The sequence below is a fragment of the Amia ocellicauda genome, chromosome 8, assembly GCF_036373705.1.
Source record: "Amia ocellicauda isolate fAmiCal2 chromosome 8, fAmiCal2.hap1, whole genome shotgun sequence".
NCBI lineage: Eukaryota > Metazoa > Chordata > Actinopteri > Amiiformes > Amiidae > Amia > Amia ocellicauda.
Genome location: NC_089857.1, coordinates 21,234,061 through 21,251,876, shown reverse-complemented (window position 1 = coordinate 21,251,876; position 17,816 = coordinate 21,234,061). Strand labels below are relative to the sequence as shown.

Sequence of the window (17,816 nt, the reverse complement as noted above, 5' to 3'; positions counted from 1 at the left end):
ACCTGTTAAGAAACACGTCTCAAGTTTCACATCACATCATTTATAACAATAATATAAACTAGGGCTGTCAAACTATTATGTTTAAATCACGGTTTCTCTCATTTTAAAACAATCATGTTAAAATCGCATAATTCTAGATAATTATAGGATGTAAAATAATCCCAAGGAAATACTTCAATCAAATCTGGTTTAATTAACAATTTCACTACATAAATGTACTGAAAAAGGTCCCCATGGAAATGCACTATGCAGTCAGATCATAGGATTAATTTAACAAAACTGACAAAGTGATTAGAGTTAAAAGAAAACCTGCATTACATTTGATATACTTTTAAAGGCTCAATATAGGAAGTAAAACCATTGTACTGCAGTACGGGGTCAATATTAGGATATCCTCACTATTCAGCGTTAGTTATTACACTCATATTTCATAACACCCATCAACTCAAATTTAATGTCAGGCATCAGGAGTCACTCAAAATCGGTGTCCGGTATCAGAGTGTGTTTTTTCTGGGACTTAATATAATAGCCAATCAAATGGCTGAACCGTCTTTACTCTTATTTTATTGGCTACAGGGAATGTCAATCAGGCCAAGACATGAAAGAACCAGACAGTGGAACCGAGGCAGGCAATCATTTCTCTACAAGAATATAGTCTAAATGAATAATAAAAAGCAAACATAACAAAAACGATATCTGTGGATAATTTAAACATGTGATATTACCAAAAACATTAGTATTATAACACAAATATCGACCACAAATTCAGCTCTGAGTGAATACAAAGTAATAGAAATTATGAGCATTCCCTGTAACCAATGAAATAAGAAAGATGGTTCAGCAATTTGATTGGGAATTCATTTAAGCCGCAGAAAAAACACTATCTTGACACCTGATCCTCTAATTCGAGTGACACCTGATTTTAAATTCGAGTCATTCCCCAGCATGAAACGACTGTCAATTGGGCCAGAAATTATTTCGGGGCCAGTCTTTTAAATCAGAGAAACCCATCCCCGGAACGCTCACATTGCATGCAGATATGACATTGTGGCAATGGGGACCCCAGTTTGGGGGTCTATTCCCAGTTCCAGAAATAGTTCCCCAGCTTTAAACTATTGTAGCACTATTGTACCTTAAAGCCACTATTACTTTTACAAATTCTGTTAAGTTTAACAAACTGTAGAAAATGTGTATTTATTATTTGTATTATTATTAGTACTAAAGTTAAGTATTCATATTATTTACACTATGTAATAGTAACACAAGTTTCTGAAAGCCCAGAATAAGTATTTTTCAGTTTTGGACGTCTTTCCACTGTTCCTGCGTTCAGGGTTTTACAGTCACTGAGGTATATTTAAAATGAAATTTGGACTTAATGCGGTGGCGTTTTAAAAGCAGGTGGCAGATGTGCATCAGTGGAGCAGATGAGTGATCGTTCCCTACTTCCCTTATTATAAGTAAAATAGTTCAAATTAACACTAAATGGCTGGTTACTTTATCTTAGCATTATATATATATATATATATATATATATATATATATAAATAATTGTATTTTAATTTAAAACTTATTTTATGTTTGCAACAAATATTCTGCATCGGTTGCCAAAAAAATAAACGTGCATTGGTTTTACATGTTACAATAATTCGTAAGGAGATCAAACGACCGTTTTTGATATAGCCGTGTTATAAAGGGCTAATTTAATATATGCATATAATTAAGTTTGGCCTTGCGTGCTAGTGCGCATGCGAAGACCCCTGTGGCGGCTGAAAATTGACCCTGATCATTGGGATGGGCGATACCACTGATTTTCTTTTCGATCCGATACCAAGTAATACCAATGCCAGTATCCCAATACCAATACCGATACTTTTAAAAGTCTTCTTATGTACATAAAAAGGGGAAATCTTTGTGATTTCTACAGTGAAAATGGGTAAATGCTGACAGACATCAAAAATTATATTTGAAAGCCTTTGCATTAGTATTAAATAAACTACCAATAATCAGACTTCTCTTGTTCAACACGTTCAATTGTTCAATAACGTTCAACAAGTGTTCAATTATATTATTACCCTTTTCAGGTGTTATTCTTCACACACTTCAACTGACAATTTGGGCTAATCAGATACCCTGAAGTGAAATCAAGAATTCTACCTTGATTCTTTCCCCATTGATAGGTTTTTGTCTAGAAACAACAGCACGTTGATATTTTTTCCCTTCTTTGGCTCATTAACTCTCCTGCCTTGGCGCAGGTGCTGAGGTGCAGCCTGGCGGTGTGACTCTGCAGTAGCTGATGGACTTTCAGTGAGCATTTGCTTTTTCATAGTTTCCACATTGTCTGTCACGAAATGCAAGGTTTTTAAACCTTATATGAAGAGAAGTAATTCCTATGAACAACAATTTGCTACATTTCATTTTATTTTCACTTTTCAATATCTGATACACATTTAGTTTAAAAAAAAAATCACTGGCTAAAGAAAACACCTGGTATCGATATTTTTATGTGAGTATCGACTCTCAAAAATGAAACGTCAGGATCGGAAGTATCGATACTTTGGATCGATCCGCCCATCCCTACTGATCAAATGGCAGCGTAGCCGTGACACCGTGGATCCTATGCATTTGATCCGGATCAGAAATTGGCCGTGTAAACGCGCCCAGATTTCGGCTTTCACACAGTGCTGAGAGCCTGGAGGCAGAAAGGCCGAGTCATGGACAGTGACTCAGCGAGGCTGTCGGCGTCAAAGCGGAGTGTGAAGACAACACGAACACGGACTGAATAGGTTGGTCGTCAAGTTCAGCCAGTGTGGATTTACATGCATTTGCACATATATTATTTTGCTGTTTTAACTAGTTATCCACAAGCTAGCTAACGTGGCATCTTGATTTACTGCTGCTGAAATATACGCTAAGCTACCCTTATATAAAAGCTTAACCTTCAATGCAAATGCTAATAATACTTTTGGAATTGAATTATTCATTATTTGAATACAGGTATGTACAAAACCTAAGCTGAATCATTCACATCCACCTTGCATCGATTAAGAATGCCCCCCTCCCCCCCTAAATTGGGTCTGTGTCCCCCTCGGCCACCCCATTCAAAATGTTGTGGCCCCGCCACTGCTGCTCCTCTATATAATGACTGACACAGGACAGCGCCTTGACTAGCACATTGAACATTTGGCTTTTAAGTGATACCTCTCAAGCTTGATGTGTTTCTATGATACTGAAATTCACCTTCACGGAGATCGCATACCACTTTGTTTTTGTCCGTTGAACCACCCACAAGTGTTTCAAAATAATAATAGTCTTAATGTTTTAGTGGTTCTCGATTCTGGTCCTGGAAGAACACCAGCTGAGCTCGAAATTACTTGGTTGCACCCTTAATGTAAGTAATTTGATTACATTTGAATCTCTCTTTCACTTTGTATTACACTTATGTTGTAAGTCGCCTTGGATAAGGTCGTCTGCCAAGAAATAAAAATAATAATCTCTAAATTGTGTAACTGATAAAAAGTTGGCTCCTTAATAACAATTTCCTTATAGGCTACAATTTTATACTTAACTTACTGTTAAAATAATTAAAGGGCTCTGATTCATTACATTTAATTGAGAGCTCGGTTGGAAGAAAAACCAGCAGAGTAGGTGGTACTCCTGGACAGGTTTGAGAACCACTGAATTATAATATCAGCAAGTCTGCCTTTTGAATGGCTGTATCTGAGAGCGTCATAGAGGAGATGGGAAACTTGTCCACCACACAGCTGTTTTGCATGCATTTTAGCCATATACCAACAGGCATTTTAAAGAGACTTCATATGCATGAGAGAAGCCAATGGGCATTTCATTTTGCAATGCACATGACGTGCCACAGATTACAAGTCAAGTGTCTTCCTCCTTTACCCCATTTCCCCTTCCTGAATAACAGGTGCATTGAGATCGTGTCAGAGTGACACCTGAAACCTGTTGCAGTGTCCCATGGACAGACCCGCCCCTCCAGCCTGGCAGGTTTCACTGGGACGGGTTTTAAAAGCTTCAGTGATTAAAGGCAGTCTGCAGACACATGAACACCTACAACCAAGATGCGCACTCCAGCGCTCATGATTTTTGGACTTGTCCTTTCCCCCTGTGGATGGATACTGGACCTCACGGCCACCGTAGCCCCAGACTGGCGAGAGATCAGGAGCATACCTGGTGTGGCTACAGACATGTTTCTGCAACAGGGCATCTGGGACATCTGCCAGGGCTCCGACTCCTCTCGGACCATCGCATGCAATCAGCAAGACACCACATACTTCCAAAATGCAGTTATTAACCCGGCCAAGGGCTTGATGGTCGCCTCTTTACTTGTCACATTGGTGGGGCTTGGAGTGGCTGCGGCCGGCGTGCGGTGCTGGACGGACAGACCCAGTTGGCTAATCGCCGGCCTGGGGGGGATTCTGATTTTCCTGTCGGGCGTCATGTGTCTCATCCCGATCGCCTGGTACACGGCCATATTGAATCAGATCCCCGCCTCTGGGACGAGTATCAGTGCGGGTTACTGCCTTATCCTGGGCTACATTGGCGCCATCATGGAGATCTTGGCCGGCGCCGCGTTGGTCATCTGGTTGTTTCCATGTTGCCGGAAGTGGGAGGAGGGCGACACCATGAACACGTGGTCTCCTCGTATCCCCGCGGAACCGGCGCCGAAAGCCAACAACCACCGGGTGAGGAGCAGGCCGCCCATCGACATCGCCAGCATAACCACCCGGTCGGACAGCAGTGTCCCCTACAGAAGGGACTCCCTGGACGACGGAGATTTCCGGGCCCCCAAGAAAATGAACAGACCCCACGTTGTCCGCAATCATCCCGCTGACGCCGACCTGTGAACCATGCGAGAGAGGAAACCAGTGCAATACATCTGAGCCCTCCATGACTTTGGGAAGACTTGAGGCATGTTAGAAAGTCAGACTGAAAGCTGTAACGCATCAGTGTCTATTGCTGCAGACGCGGTTTGCTTTTATTCATACGAGTATTAACGAAATGTTAAAGTGTAGTCCATAACGCTGACCGTGGTGAGACAGATGCAATCTCGTGTGATGTTGGCCAGAGTGGTATTTGATGGTTTTCCAATGTTTGGGATTGGTTTTCAACTCCTGTGCATTTCTGTGAATACCTTCTATTCTGTAACATTTGGAACTGGTATGTCTACTTCTCTGACGGAGAGCCTACATATTAGTCTACCCTATACAGATGTAACAACAATCAACATAAGGACCAGACTGATTGCCAAAACTGCATCAATCAATCAATGTCATCAAACTGGGCTGGACTAGAGCCCCTGAAGACAGACTGTCCCTGTGAACTAAACCTGGTTAAGGAAGATCCCTGTTTATGCAATGCCTTGGATACTTTATAAATTACGCTTTTTTTTATTATTATTTTTTTAATCCTGAGATTAAAATATTTTAAAGTTTAATATTAAAGTATATGGAATTTTCCTTTGCAGTTAATCTCTCCTAAAATAATGGTGTCAAAGTAGATCTGAATTAAAAGGATGCTGCCATGCTTATTGAATAGAAGAAAGTAATATTTTTGCTCACTATCTGAATGTGTAGGCCATGGACAATATGACTGTTGTATTATAGTAGTCATGAGTAGATATTTTAACATTTTGGTATTGTTTGGAAAAGTTATGATTATAATTATAATGCTGGCCATTGTAGACTACCTAATAAAGCAAATGTATTTTTGAAATTTTTTGTTGTAACAGCATAGTCCTTGTGAGATTATATCAATGCAGTGAAGGACAATAAATTAAAATCTCCTTAGTTTCATTTGTAATGAATATATGTAACAAGTGAAATTTGTTCTGCATTTCGGATCAATTTAGGCTGTAATGCTGACCTGACTCTGGTAAACAAACTATTGCATTGTACTTTACTACGGAAGTATCTCATTGCCCTCCACACCCACTTCAGGGTTGTGCCTAGAACATAACTTGTTTTGCAAGGTATTTGTAATGCAGGCGGACTAAAATATGTAGAACAGCCTTAGTGGCAGGTGCGTGAAGTTATACACCAGGGCCTGTGGGATATCTGCAGAGAGCTGGCAGCTTCCAAGATCACCTGTATGCAGTAGGACTCTAAGTACTTCAAAGAGAAGATCGCAGGGGTGGACGATATGGCCAAAATTTATATCACGCTATATATCTTAATTTCGGTCAATACGATATAATTCCGATATCGATATGAACAATAATAAAAGCTTCAGAAAAACTGCCAAGAACACCCACAACGGATGTCTGTACTTACAAACTTCTGAAAAATAATTTGCCAAGTCTATGAAACTCCTACTATAAAACTATGTACTGTTTTTATATCTAAAATATTACAAATAAATTAATGTTCACCTTTTATTTGTATTTAGCCTTCATACAAGCAAGAAATGTGAAATCACTGTGAAATAAACCTAAGACTCTCACCTTATTAATATTAATATCTTTAACTTTAAACTATAACATAGGCTGATTATATTATTTTTATAGATTGAAACAAAAGTGCTTCAGCCAGGATAAAGAATATGAAAAGTGCTCAGAGTTGCTGCAGAAAACAGAAAAAAAGAGTGAGTAACAACAAAAACATGTTGCTGGGACAGGGACATTGCTGAGGGTTGATGGCATCCTATGACAGGCTCTAGAGGTTTCTGGCAAGAAATACATCTCCCATGCCTTCTTCTCTGGACTCCTCTTCCCTTACCACAACAGCTCTCTCTCCCTTCAGCATCTCCAACACAGCTCTCTCTTTTATGTATTCTCTCTTCTCCTCCTGAGTGTACTGAAGCTTGAATCTTGGGTCAACAAGGTATGCCATGTCAAGTAGATCATACATGGCTGGGTCATCATACTTTTCGTTGAGGTATCCTATGACTGTTGTCTTTATGGTCCTGGTGAGCTCTGTGTCGTCCTCTGCTTCCTTCAAGATGGAGGTGTTGAAGAGATGCATCACTGGTTTTAGGAATGACACTGACATAGGTCTCACCGGACAAGGCATTAGTGAATTCGAGGAGTGGGCTTAGAGCTGCATCTATAGACTCTAAAACATCCACATCTTGCCAGGTAGGAACCAGCGACCTGGTCTTCTTGTCCTTTGAGAGGACCTCTGTGATGGCCCTTTTCTGCTCCAGAACCCGCTTCACCATTTGTTGATGGGAGCCCCATCTTGTTGGTGTTTCACTGATGAGCTTGTGCTTTGGCAAGTGATACTCCTTCTGAGCAGCTGCAAGGCCCCATTTCTTCTTCCAGGAATAGGAGAAGGCAGCCACCACCCTTTTACAGACCCCAACTGCTCTGTACACTCACTTGTCTTGGTTAACTTTCTCTGTAGACAGAGAGAGAAAAATATTTCAATATATAGTTCTCATTTGTATTTATATTTTAAATACAATTTTCCGTTTATTTATATTATTCTTACAGCAAAATCACAGTTCTCCTGCTTACATATTTTTTGTTTGTTTTTATTTCACACCTGATTTGGCAAAGTAAACATCTGTTCCCATGCCAGTAAAACACCTTTTAATTTAATTGAGATAATTGCTGTATGTATAATCCATACAAATATGTATGTCTTGACTAAAGATTAAATTAATAGCCTATAAAATCACTTAAATAGGGGGAATGAAATCACCTAATCAAAACTATAGGCCAACTAAGTACTAAGTAATATCTAGTTTCTGGGTTTGGTATGGAGCTTTATGATCAGTAGCGGAGCAGCCACTAAAGAGAGCAGCACAAGGCTCCATAGTCATAGTCTACACAATACAGAACTCAAGTGTGTTATTTATCAAATAAAATGCACAGTATAACACATGCTCCATGAAATTCTTATGACATGGCATGCAACAACCATAAAGCAAGAATAAATGGCACACAATAAAATTGTGTGAATATAAAAAGAATATAAACAATATAAAAGTAGCTATCAAAAACATACAAGCACTGCTATGATAAGCTACGTTTAGGTTAGGCCTATTTTTTGTTAAGCATATCGCCTTTTTGTTACTGCAATGATTTTAGTAATATATCCTCATACCATAAACAAAACAACATAACACTAACATTTATATTAACTGTGTATAACTTACCAATAGCAGAGTTCAGTCGGTGCCCGAAGCATTGCAGTCTTGTCCATCTGTTCAACTCAGCGGCTTTGATGATTTTGGTCCCGCTATCTGTGGCGATGCAGACCTGGTGGTCCTCGCTGAGTCCCCAGGAGGCGAGCGCATCCGTAAGTCCGGCTGCAATTGCTTCGCCCGTGTGATCCTCAGGAAAGTAGACCATCTGGAGGCATAAGCTGACAAGCTTCCAATCTTGGTCAATAAAGTGGACTGTCAGGCTCAAGTATGGTTCCGAGGTTCGGCTTGACCATAAGTCAGCTGTGGTTGCAAAATACGACACTGACTTCAGTTGCTCCTCCACCCTTTCCCTAACTTCACCATAAAGTGTAGGTATAGCTGTGCATGAAAAATATTTTCGGCCAGGGGGCTCGTATCTGGGGTCAATGACTGACATCATTTTCCTGAAGCCCACGTTTTCAACCATACTAAACGGCATCATGTCCTTAGCCAAGACGTTTGTAACAGCCTTAGTAATGTATGACGTTTAGACTGTTTGTCATGAGGCATGAATGCAGCCATCTGTTTGCTGCATGGGTTTCTTTTTTGACACAGCTGGTGTTGCGGATGGGGGTGGTGGTGATGTTTCAGGGACAGGTTGGCTTAAACTTTTATGGTGCCTCATTTTCTAACACTCAGAATATTCTATCGGGTGGAACTGCTTCAGATGGTGGAACAAATTTGATGTGTTTCCGCTGCTAGTCGACACCACTCTCCGGCACATTTTGCAGCACACCGAAACCTGAAGTTTATCAGATCTTAGATAACTGAACCACTTCCACCCCACTGAATTAGTCTTTCTATTCCGTTTGCTTTCTCCTCATTTGTGGAAGCTTGTTCAGTCATATTTGTATTGCGGTCAGGGGTACTCATTTTGTAGCTAAAACATGCAGAGTTAGAGCTTAGCCTACTACTGCTGAGCACTGGCTGCGTGTCTGTGGTGTGTCATCACGCAAGTAGCCAATTTTGTTCTGCTCTTTCTGCTTTTTCTGACGGCTGCGCCCTGACGTCAGTCAGATACAAATGCTGTAATGTATATTGAAATATCGGAAATGTGTTTAAAAATCATATCACCGTTATTGAAAAAATAAATAAATAAATAAATAAATAAATTATATATATATATATATATATATATATATATATATATATATATCGCGATATATATTGATTAGAATTATTGTCCAGCCCTGGAAGATCGACAACTCTGTCCAAGGTCTGATGGTAGCATCGGTAATTGGAACAGGCTTTGACCACAAAACTCCCCACAAAATCGCCGATCCTCACCACAGAAGATGCATAACATTTCATTTCACCACAAAAATGCTTTGGATACCGACCTTTGAACATTAAACCTTTCTTTGCGCAGTCACATTGCATATTTAAATGTAATATTCATGCCTCTGGTATCAGGGCTCAGTAATGACATACTAAATGAGAAAAACATTAGGGCCAAATCTGTGGGTGCTCAGATTTTGACCTGATCACCCAGAGTATCTGAAAGGCATTTGCCCCACAGATCAGCTTCACAAAAGTGTGATTCTGAAAGAAAATAGATCTCTCATTTACAGCAGCACACAGAAACCTGTGTCAAGAATCTGAACACGTCTCAAGTTTCACATATCATTAATTAATAATAATAATAATAATAATAATAATAATAATAATAATAATAATAAATTTGCGCTGTCAAACTATATATTTTTTAAAACATGAATAATCTATTTTGCACCAATTAATCACATGTTTAATCACTGTTAAAATTACATAATTATAGGATTCAAATAAGCCACAAGAAATACTTCAATCAAATCTGGTTTAATTAACAATTCCAGCAATCCAGCACAAAATTGTCATAAAACTAAAAACCTGGTCACAAGAGGTTGCCATATTTTCAAGAGTTTTCTGTTTATTCATTATAAATGTACTGAAAATATTCCCCTGTAAATGTAGAGAGAACATCAGATTAATTTAACTAAACTGAAAAAGTGAATAAAGTCCAAAGAATATATGCACTGCATTTTATATAGCCTACTGTTAAAGGCTTATGCTAAAAATATATAGTAATGCAGGTCAGCTATTTTGTGTTTTAAAACGGTAATAATATTAATAGTTTGGATTAAGTAAATCACCGTTATTTAGGTGAGTAAACTGAGAAAGGTGTTTTACTTTGGTTATCATTCTAAAAAAAGAAACCTACAAAATAAAAAACTACCACTTTATAATATAATATACCCATGCAATTAATCTGCATGATTTTTTTATTGATAATAATCATAGGTTACTATCAGCAAAGTCTGCCTTTTGAATGGCTGTATCTGAGAGCGTCATAGAGGAGATGGGAAACTTGTCCACCACACAGCTGTTTTGCATGCATTTTAGCCATATACCAACAGGCATTTTAAAGAGACTTCATATGCATGAGAGAAGCCAATGGGCATTTCATTTTGCAATGCACATGACGTGCCACAGATTACAAGTCAAGTGTCTTCCTCCTTTACCCCATTTCCCCTTCCTGAATAACAGGTGCATTGAGATCGTGTCAGAGTGACACCTGAAACCTGTTGCAGTGTCCCATGGACAGACCCGCCCCTCCAGCCTGGCAGGTTTCACTGGGACGGGTTTTAAAAGCTTCAGTGATTAAAGGCAGTCTGCAGACACATGAACACCTACAACCAAGATGCGCACTCCAGCGCTCATGATTTTTGGACTTGTCCTTTCCCCCTGTGGATGGATACTGGACCTCACGGCCACCGTAGCCCCAGACTGGCGAGAGATCAGGAGCATACCTGGTGTGGCTACAGACATGTTTCTGCAACAGGGCATCTGGGACATCTGCCAGGGCTCCGACTCCTCTCGGACCATCGCATGCAATCAGCAAGACACCACATACTTCCAAAATGCAGTTATTAACCCGGCCAAGGGCTTGATGGTCGCCTCTTTACTTGTCACATTGGTGGGGCTTGGAGTGGCTGCGGCCGGCGTGCGGTGCTGGACGGACAGACCCAGTTGGCTAATCGCCGGCCTGGGGGGGATTCTGATTTTCCTGTCGGGCGTCATGTGTCTCATCCCGATCGCCTGGTACACGGCCATATTGAATCAGATCCCCGCCTCTGGGACGAGTATCCGTGTGGGTTACTGCCTTATCCTGGGCTACATTGGCGCCATCATGGAGATCCTGGCCGGCGCCGCGTTGGTCATCGGGATGTTCCCCCCCTGCCATAGGTGGGAGCAGCGGGACACCCGGGACTCGTGGTCTCCTCGTATCCCCGCGGAACCGGCGCCGAAAGCCAACAACCACCGGGTGAGGAGCAGGCCGCCCATCGACATCGCCAGCATAACCACCCGGTCGGACAGCAGTGTCCCCTACAGAAGGGACTCCCTGGACGACGGAGATTTCCGGGCCCCCAAGAAAATGAACAGACCCCACGTTGTCCGCAATCATCCCGCTGACGCCGACCTGTGAACCATGCGAGAGAGGAAACCAGTGCAATACATCTGAGCCCTCCATGACTTTGGGAAGACTTGAGGCATGTTAGAAAGTCAGACTGAAAGCTGTAACGCATCTATGGATCTGTTGATTCAGATGCGGTTTGCTTTTATAACACGGAGAACGTGTTCATACGGGTATTGACGAGGTGGTAAAGTGTAGTCTGTACCATAACCTTGTTGAGACAGACATGCAAGATTGTGTGCTGTTGGCCACAGTGGTCTTGGATCGTTTTCCAGTGTTTGGGATTGGAAGCCTGACTGTCCCTGTGCATGTGGTTAAGGAAAATCCCAGTTTATGCAATGCCTCGGTCATTTTTTACCATATAGAACAACATAATAATAATAATAATAATAATAATAATAATAATAATAATAATAATAATAATAATTATTATTATTATTTAATCCTGGGTTTTAAATACTATATGAGGTTGAATATTTTAAGTACATGAAAGTCTTTTGCAGTTACCTTAAAATAATGGTATCAAAATAGATATGAACTGAAAGGATGCTGCCATGCTTATTGAAACAGAATAAAGTAATATATTGCTCACTATATGAATGTGTAGGCCAAGGAAAAATATGACTTGTATTATGGTAGTCATGAGTCGATATTTTAACATTTTGGTATTATTTAGAAAAAGTTGATTATATAAAACATTGCACAATAATACAGGCTGGTGTAGCCTACCTAATAAAGTATATGTATTTTTGGAAATATTTGTTGTGGCCGCATACTCCTTATATCAATACAATGAAGGACAATAAACGCACATAAAAATCTCCTTGATTTAATTTTGTAATGAATATATGGAATACATATACCTCGACTAAAGTGAAATTTTGTTTTATGCATTTTGGACCAATGTGGGATTGAGGTAAGGTAACCACTGTTTTGTTTAAGCCATTTGTAAACAGTATTTTCTGTGATATGTCAGACATTAATTTTAATTGTGCCTTCTCTTAGGCCTCTGACTGGTCTTCTTGCTCTGTAGCCATTGTTGTTCTACCTTCCGGGGGTCACCTTAAGACCAGGAGGAGCCACATTGTATTCGGATAGCCTACAATATAGCTACTAGAGTTGGAGGGACCAGTTTGCAATTGTAAAGGTGGTAATACATAATAACATCCTACATCAATACAATTCATTTAGAGCTCCACATAGCCTACTTTATTAAGAGAAACCTAACACCAGGCACCTGTGTTTTCTATAGTACAGTGTGCCAGAAGTACAAGAACAATTCCAACCCCCGTCTCTGGTTCCTGGAAAACGCCCATCTCACAATAGTCACTTCAAACTGCAGAGATTTCAGCTTTTAAAATTTCTACACTCTAAGTAGTACTCTCCCATGATGAGGACCCCCTTTGTGATGATTCTTGGGCTGGTTTCATCCCCTCTGGCCTGGCTGTTCAATCTGATATGCACAGGAGCTCCTGGTTGGAGAGAAATTCGGTCAGTGCAAGGCGGGCAGGTGGGATATCTGCAGAGAGCTGGCAGCTTCCAAGATCACCTGTATGCAGAAGGACACTGAGTACTTCAAAGAGAAGATCGTCAACTCTGCCCAAGGTCTGATGGTAGCATCGGTAATTGGAACAGGCTTTGGCATCCTGTTGGCAAGTCTTGGTGTCCGATGCTGGCAAAGTTCACCCAACTGGCTGCTGGCAGGTTTGGGAGGACTTGTGATAATCGCCTCTGGCGTTCTATCCATCATTGCAGTTGCATGGTACACTAACCAGCTAGACAATATAAAAGCACCAGGTAGTGATGTTCAGGTGGGCTACTGCATTGTCCTGGGTTATATTGGGAGCAGTTTTCAGTTTATTGGAGGAGGATCACTAATGATATGTTTGTGCCAGATGTGCCAAGGGAACAGCCAACAGCCGAATACAGAGAGCTGGACCGAAAACTGTCCACGGACAAGATTTGAACAAGTCGCCACAAAATCACTGATCTTCAACGCCTCGTATCACCACAAAAGTGCGTTTGAACCTTTGAACAATAAACCTCTCTTGTGCAGACAGTGACATTGCATATTTAAATGTAATATTCATGCCATTGGTATCAGGGCTCAGTAATGACATACTAAATGAAAAAAACATTAGGGCCAAATGTTGGCCAAGTCCATGAGCATTCAGATTTTGGCCATATGAACAATATGAACTTTTAACAACTTGAAATAAAAAGGTGAACATTTTAAATTAAGAAACTATGATTTAACTTAAAGTCTTACAGTTTGTCCATCCATTATGTCAACTAAGATATTTAAATAGTTTTATACTTTCAGGCTGTTTATTTATTTTTGCTAAAAATGAAATGTGTGTGTTTGAGAGAGAGAATAACTGATGTATTGGGGTATAATGTTATTGCTCACTGCAACACTTAGAAATTTAACAATAGAAGACACCAGTCAAGCACGTCTCTACTTATATTCTTAATGTAGTGCATAATTCATGTAATGAGTATTTAAAGTATCAAAAACATGAGTATACTCTTAGGGAACTGTATGTTTTGTCATTGAAGCTGAAACCTTGTCAGTATCGACTCAGTTATTTATAGAAGTATGAATCTCAACTGAAAGTGTTTACGCATTTAAATTCTCAACATTTTTGGAGTGCTTATTTTCTGCACTACTTGATGTTCCACATTGGTTCTGCAATCCTTTTAACTCATGTTCATGATTAAGAATAGTCAAAGAGATTCACCAAAGGAAAAATAAAGATGCGAATGATAAATGCAATCTTAAAATGTCGACTTTTAAAAGTGAATTATGGGATAGGAAAAAAAAAAAAAATCAATCAATGAATGTAGAGTGAAAATCAAGGTATGGGCTAAAATCTACATATGGAACAAATATGGCAATTTAGCAAGCGATTGGGTACCAGAGGGAGAAAAAAATAAATATATCTGCAAGGTTTCAACCACTTTCCACTGGCTTGTTATGCAAAACAGCCAAATTCAAATTGGATTTGCATCTAAAAACCTAAGGAAGTATTGTTTATAGTAGCAGTTTAAAATGCACATTTGAGATTAGTTTTAGAAGAAGCCAATGTAAAGATAAAACTGACAATCTCAAGGATTGAGATCTTATGAATTGTTCAGTATTCATATATTTGCCTCCAGAGTCTTAAACAAGAGTGTTCTATTGCCAATTGCTATTGCTAATAACAATGATTTTTGAAACGGAAAAATGTGTTTTCCTTTAATAAAGAAGTTAAAAGTAACCAGTATCCTTAAGGGCAAGCTTTTGACAACACCATTATTAAACAATCTTTGTGCACAGAAACATATACATAGGGGTAAAGCTCAGCTCGAGTTCATTGCAGACATTTCCAGTTTAAATTAGTTAAATCCAGAAGCCACAGTCACTGACACAACTGATCAACGTAAGTGCACGGTCACATTTTTTCCTGCTTTAAATGTAGATTGTTTTACCATTAGTGGAAGCCTGTGAGAGAAGCCCAAAAAATTGCAACTCCTGTGTGTTAAACCTTTTATGACAAAATGCAGAACTGTGACAGAGGATGGCGACTGGTACTTTCAAAATCTTGCCTCATAAAAAGTTCAGTCTGTGAGGGGTCTCCTACAGTTTTGTTTTCCAATTTGAATCTGGGTGCATCATGGCTAACTACACTAAACTAAATATTACATTACCGAGCTTGTAAGGAGATCTGCAGTCCCTTGCTTGATAGATGTCCCTATCTTAAACACAGTAAAAATCACATTGATCTTCTAATTAGCCTAATAAATTGCCAGTTCTCTTCTGGTCAAGTCCGTAGTAAGAGGAGTCAAAATAAGGTGATACTGTGTGGAACCAGAAAGGAGTTCCTGTTATGCTATGTAAAGTAGATGAAGCATGTCAGTTGTTCATCTCATGCTCCCTCTATTGGTAGCACTCTGCATAAACATGGAAGAAGAAAAAAAAACATATTTGACTGAATACATACACATGTACATAATTCAGAATGGCAAATTGATGCTACTTTTACATATGAAGGGTGAGGGAGAGGGAACCAGGACTGCTGATGACATTTGAATCACATGTTGACAGTCCCTTAGCTGGCAGGTTAAATTCTGTTGTCCAGACAGGGGTAGTTTGAATCTGAACTGTGTCAGATACCTCGAGGGGCAAGCTATCGATGGAAAAGATACCAGTGAGCTGCATTAGTCCTCCTCATGATGCTATAGCTCTGTGGTCGGTGCTGTAGACTTGCAGAGTGAAAGAAACAGTGGCATGTATACAGCTCTGGAAAAAATTAAGAGACCACTTAACATTAATTTCTGAACTTGGTCTCTTCATTTTTTCCAGAGCTGTATATACATGTTTCAGAAGATGATTGTTATGTTTGCTGCTTGCTGAAAACTCAGAACTGAAGGTATGTGAACCAAAGGTATGTAAACCAAAGGCAATGATCTTTGGTTCAGATATCTAGATTTTCTTGCTGTAAAAGGTCAGCTGGGATACCTCTGAGCTCTGTTCCCAATCAATCTCATTTAATTTAGACTAGCTCTTTTCTGCCTCCAGCCTTGTATTAATCACAAGTCAAAACCTATGGTTGGATAACCTGCATTGATTATACTGTGCTCTCTTACTATGGAGTACAGCCAAAGTATTGCTATTGCACAGGCACCGTGCAAATCTCAAGCTAAACAATGTGACCATTAAAGTGTTAAAATACATTGCAACATTTCTAGTGGGAAAGCAATAATACACAGTAAAACTGATTTTCAGTCAATAAAAAAGAAATATAAAACTGAAAATAAATATAGGTGAGATAATAAGTGTTAAGATATTAAGTGCGATATAAGATAATTAAGTGTGCCTTCTTTTTTTAAGGAATAATATTTAGCAAATACGCACTTAAAAAAATTGTAATGCGTGAGAAAGAAGACAGACGTTTAGCTGAAAACTATGTCCTGCTAAGCGTCTATAAAGTTGTGAGGAATATATGTTGACAAAGTTATTGGAGCCAAAACAATTCAGATTCTGCATTTTTCAGCCCAAGTGTTTCACAACCCTGCTGGTCAATTTCCCATACTCAAGCAGTGATTAAAGAAAGAAGCCGGTTTATCTGGTGCAAGGAATTTAATTCATAGTTTCTTCTAACCTCCGTAAAGTTTTTGACTTCATCCACCACTGAACCATGTGGTTTGGCCTGTGGAGCAAAGTGTGTTAGTCAGGGTATCTGTGGCATGTTGGGCCCCTGGTGTAAATCCTGTTTTCTTTTTCAATCCTGACTCTAGAATATGCTATAGTTGTGTGTGAACGCATGTAATTTGACCATAACTTTCCCCTTGTTCTCTCTCTCCTCCACCCCCACCCCACTTTTCCCTGTTCCAGCTCACTGTACTGATAAATGTGTCCATGGCCATTGTATTCCTCCCAACACCTGTGGGATTAGCTAAAAGAGAAGAGAAAAGCCACCACCGCAGTAAACACGTCTTGCTCCGCTCCCCCTGTGCTTCCAATGATGTCTCCATTGCCTTCATGAGAATTATCGAGACTTGGCATTGCATTTGCGAGGTCTTTTCTCAGGTCTGGGGAATGTCTGTAGGCACTGTTTTTTTTTTTTTTTTTTTTTTAAGTGGCTCACACTTAAAAACTGCCTTTCTTTTTTCACCAGCCACTCTGGATTGATCCAGCTCTTTAGCCTCTATGCGTTGATTTTGCTCCAATGTTACGTGTTCAATAAACGTGCAATAAACGTGTTCTTCAATATGTCATCTCAATCAGACAGACATAGGAGGTACTTGATAACTATACATAAAGAAATAGGAAATTGGAAATATTCAGCCTTTGTATATTCTTCAACTTGTGGAACTCTTTGCCAGGACAGTTCTAGGTGAGTAAGTATGGCCATGTGTCTATTTAAGATTACAGCTGTTTGTGAATGAATGAATTAATCCACAGATCTGCTTTACATAGGATTAGGCTCGATTAATAAACTCAGCATTAGATCCATAGCCAGCCAGACTCTTCAAAAATAGTATGTCAGTCCTTAATGTGTCAGTATGACATCTACAGTTAAGTCCATAAATATTTGGACAATGACACAATTATCATAATTTTGGCTCTGTACACCCCCACAATGGATTTGAAACAAAACAATCAAGATGTGCTTTAAGTGGTAGACATTCATTCATCCAAATGGGGTGAACGGTGTAGGAATTACACCAA

The 17,816-nt window shown here is 39.6% G+C and overlaps 2 protein-coding genes across 2 annotated transcripts; both read left to right on the top strand.

The window, feature by feature from the left end:
• Positions 1-3,947: 3,947 nt before the first annotated feature.
• On the top strand, positions 3,948-5,807 carry LOC136754642 (claudin-23). The gene has a single exon (XM_066710656.1). The coding sequence runs from the start codon at positions 4,080-4,082 to the stop codon at positions 4,863-4,865; it is 786 nt and encodes a 261-aa protein (XP_066566753.1). The 5' UTR covers positions 3,948-4,079; the 3' UTR covers positions 4,866-5,807.
• Positions 5,808-10,696: 4,889 nt separating this feature from the next.
• On the top strand, positions 10,697-11,990 carry LOC136754641 (claudin-23-like). Its single transcript, XM_066710655.1, has one exon. It carries the CDS (start codon positions 10,829-10,831, stop codon positions 11,612-11,614), a length of 786 nt encoding a protein of 261 aa, XP_066566752.1. The 5' UTR covers positions 10,697-10,828; the 3' UTR covers positions 11,615-11,990.
• Positions 11,991-17,816: the final 5,826 nt, after the last annotated feature.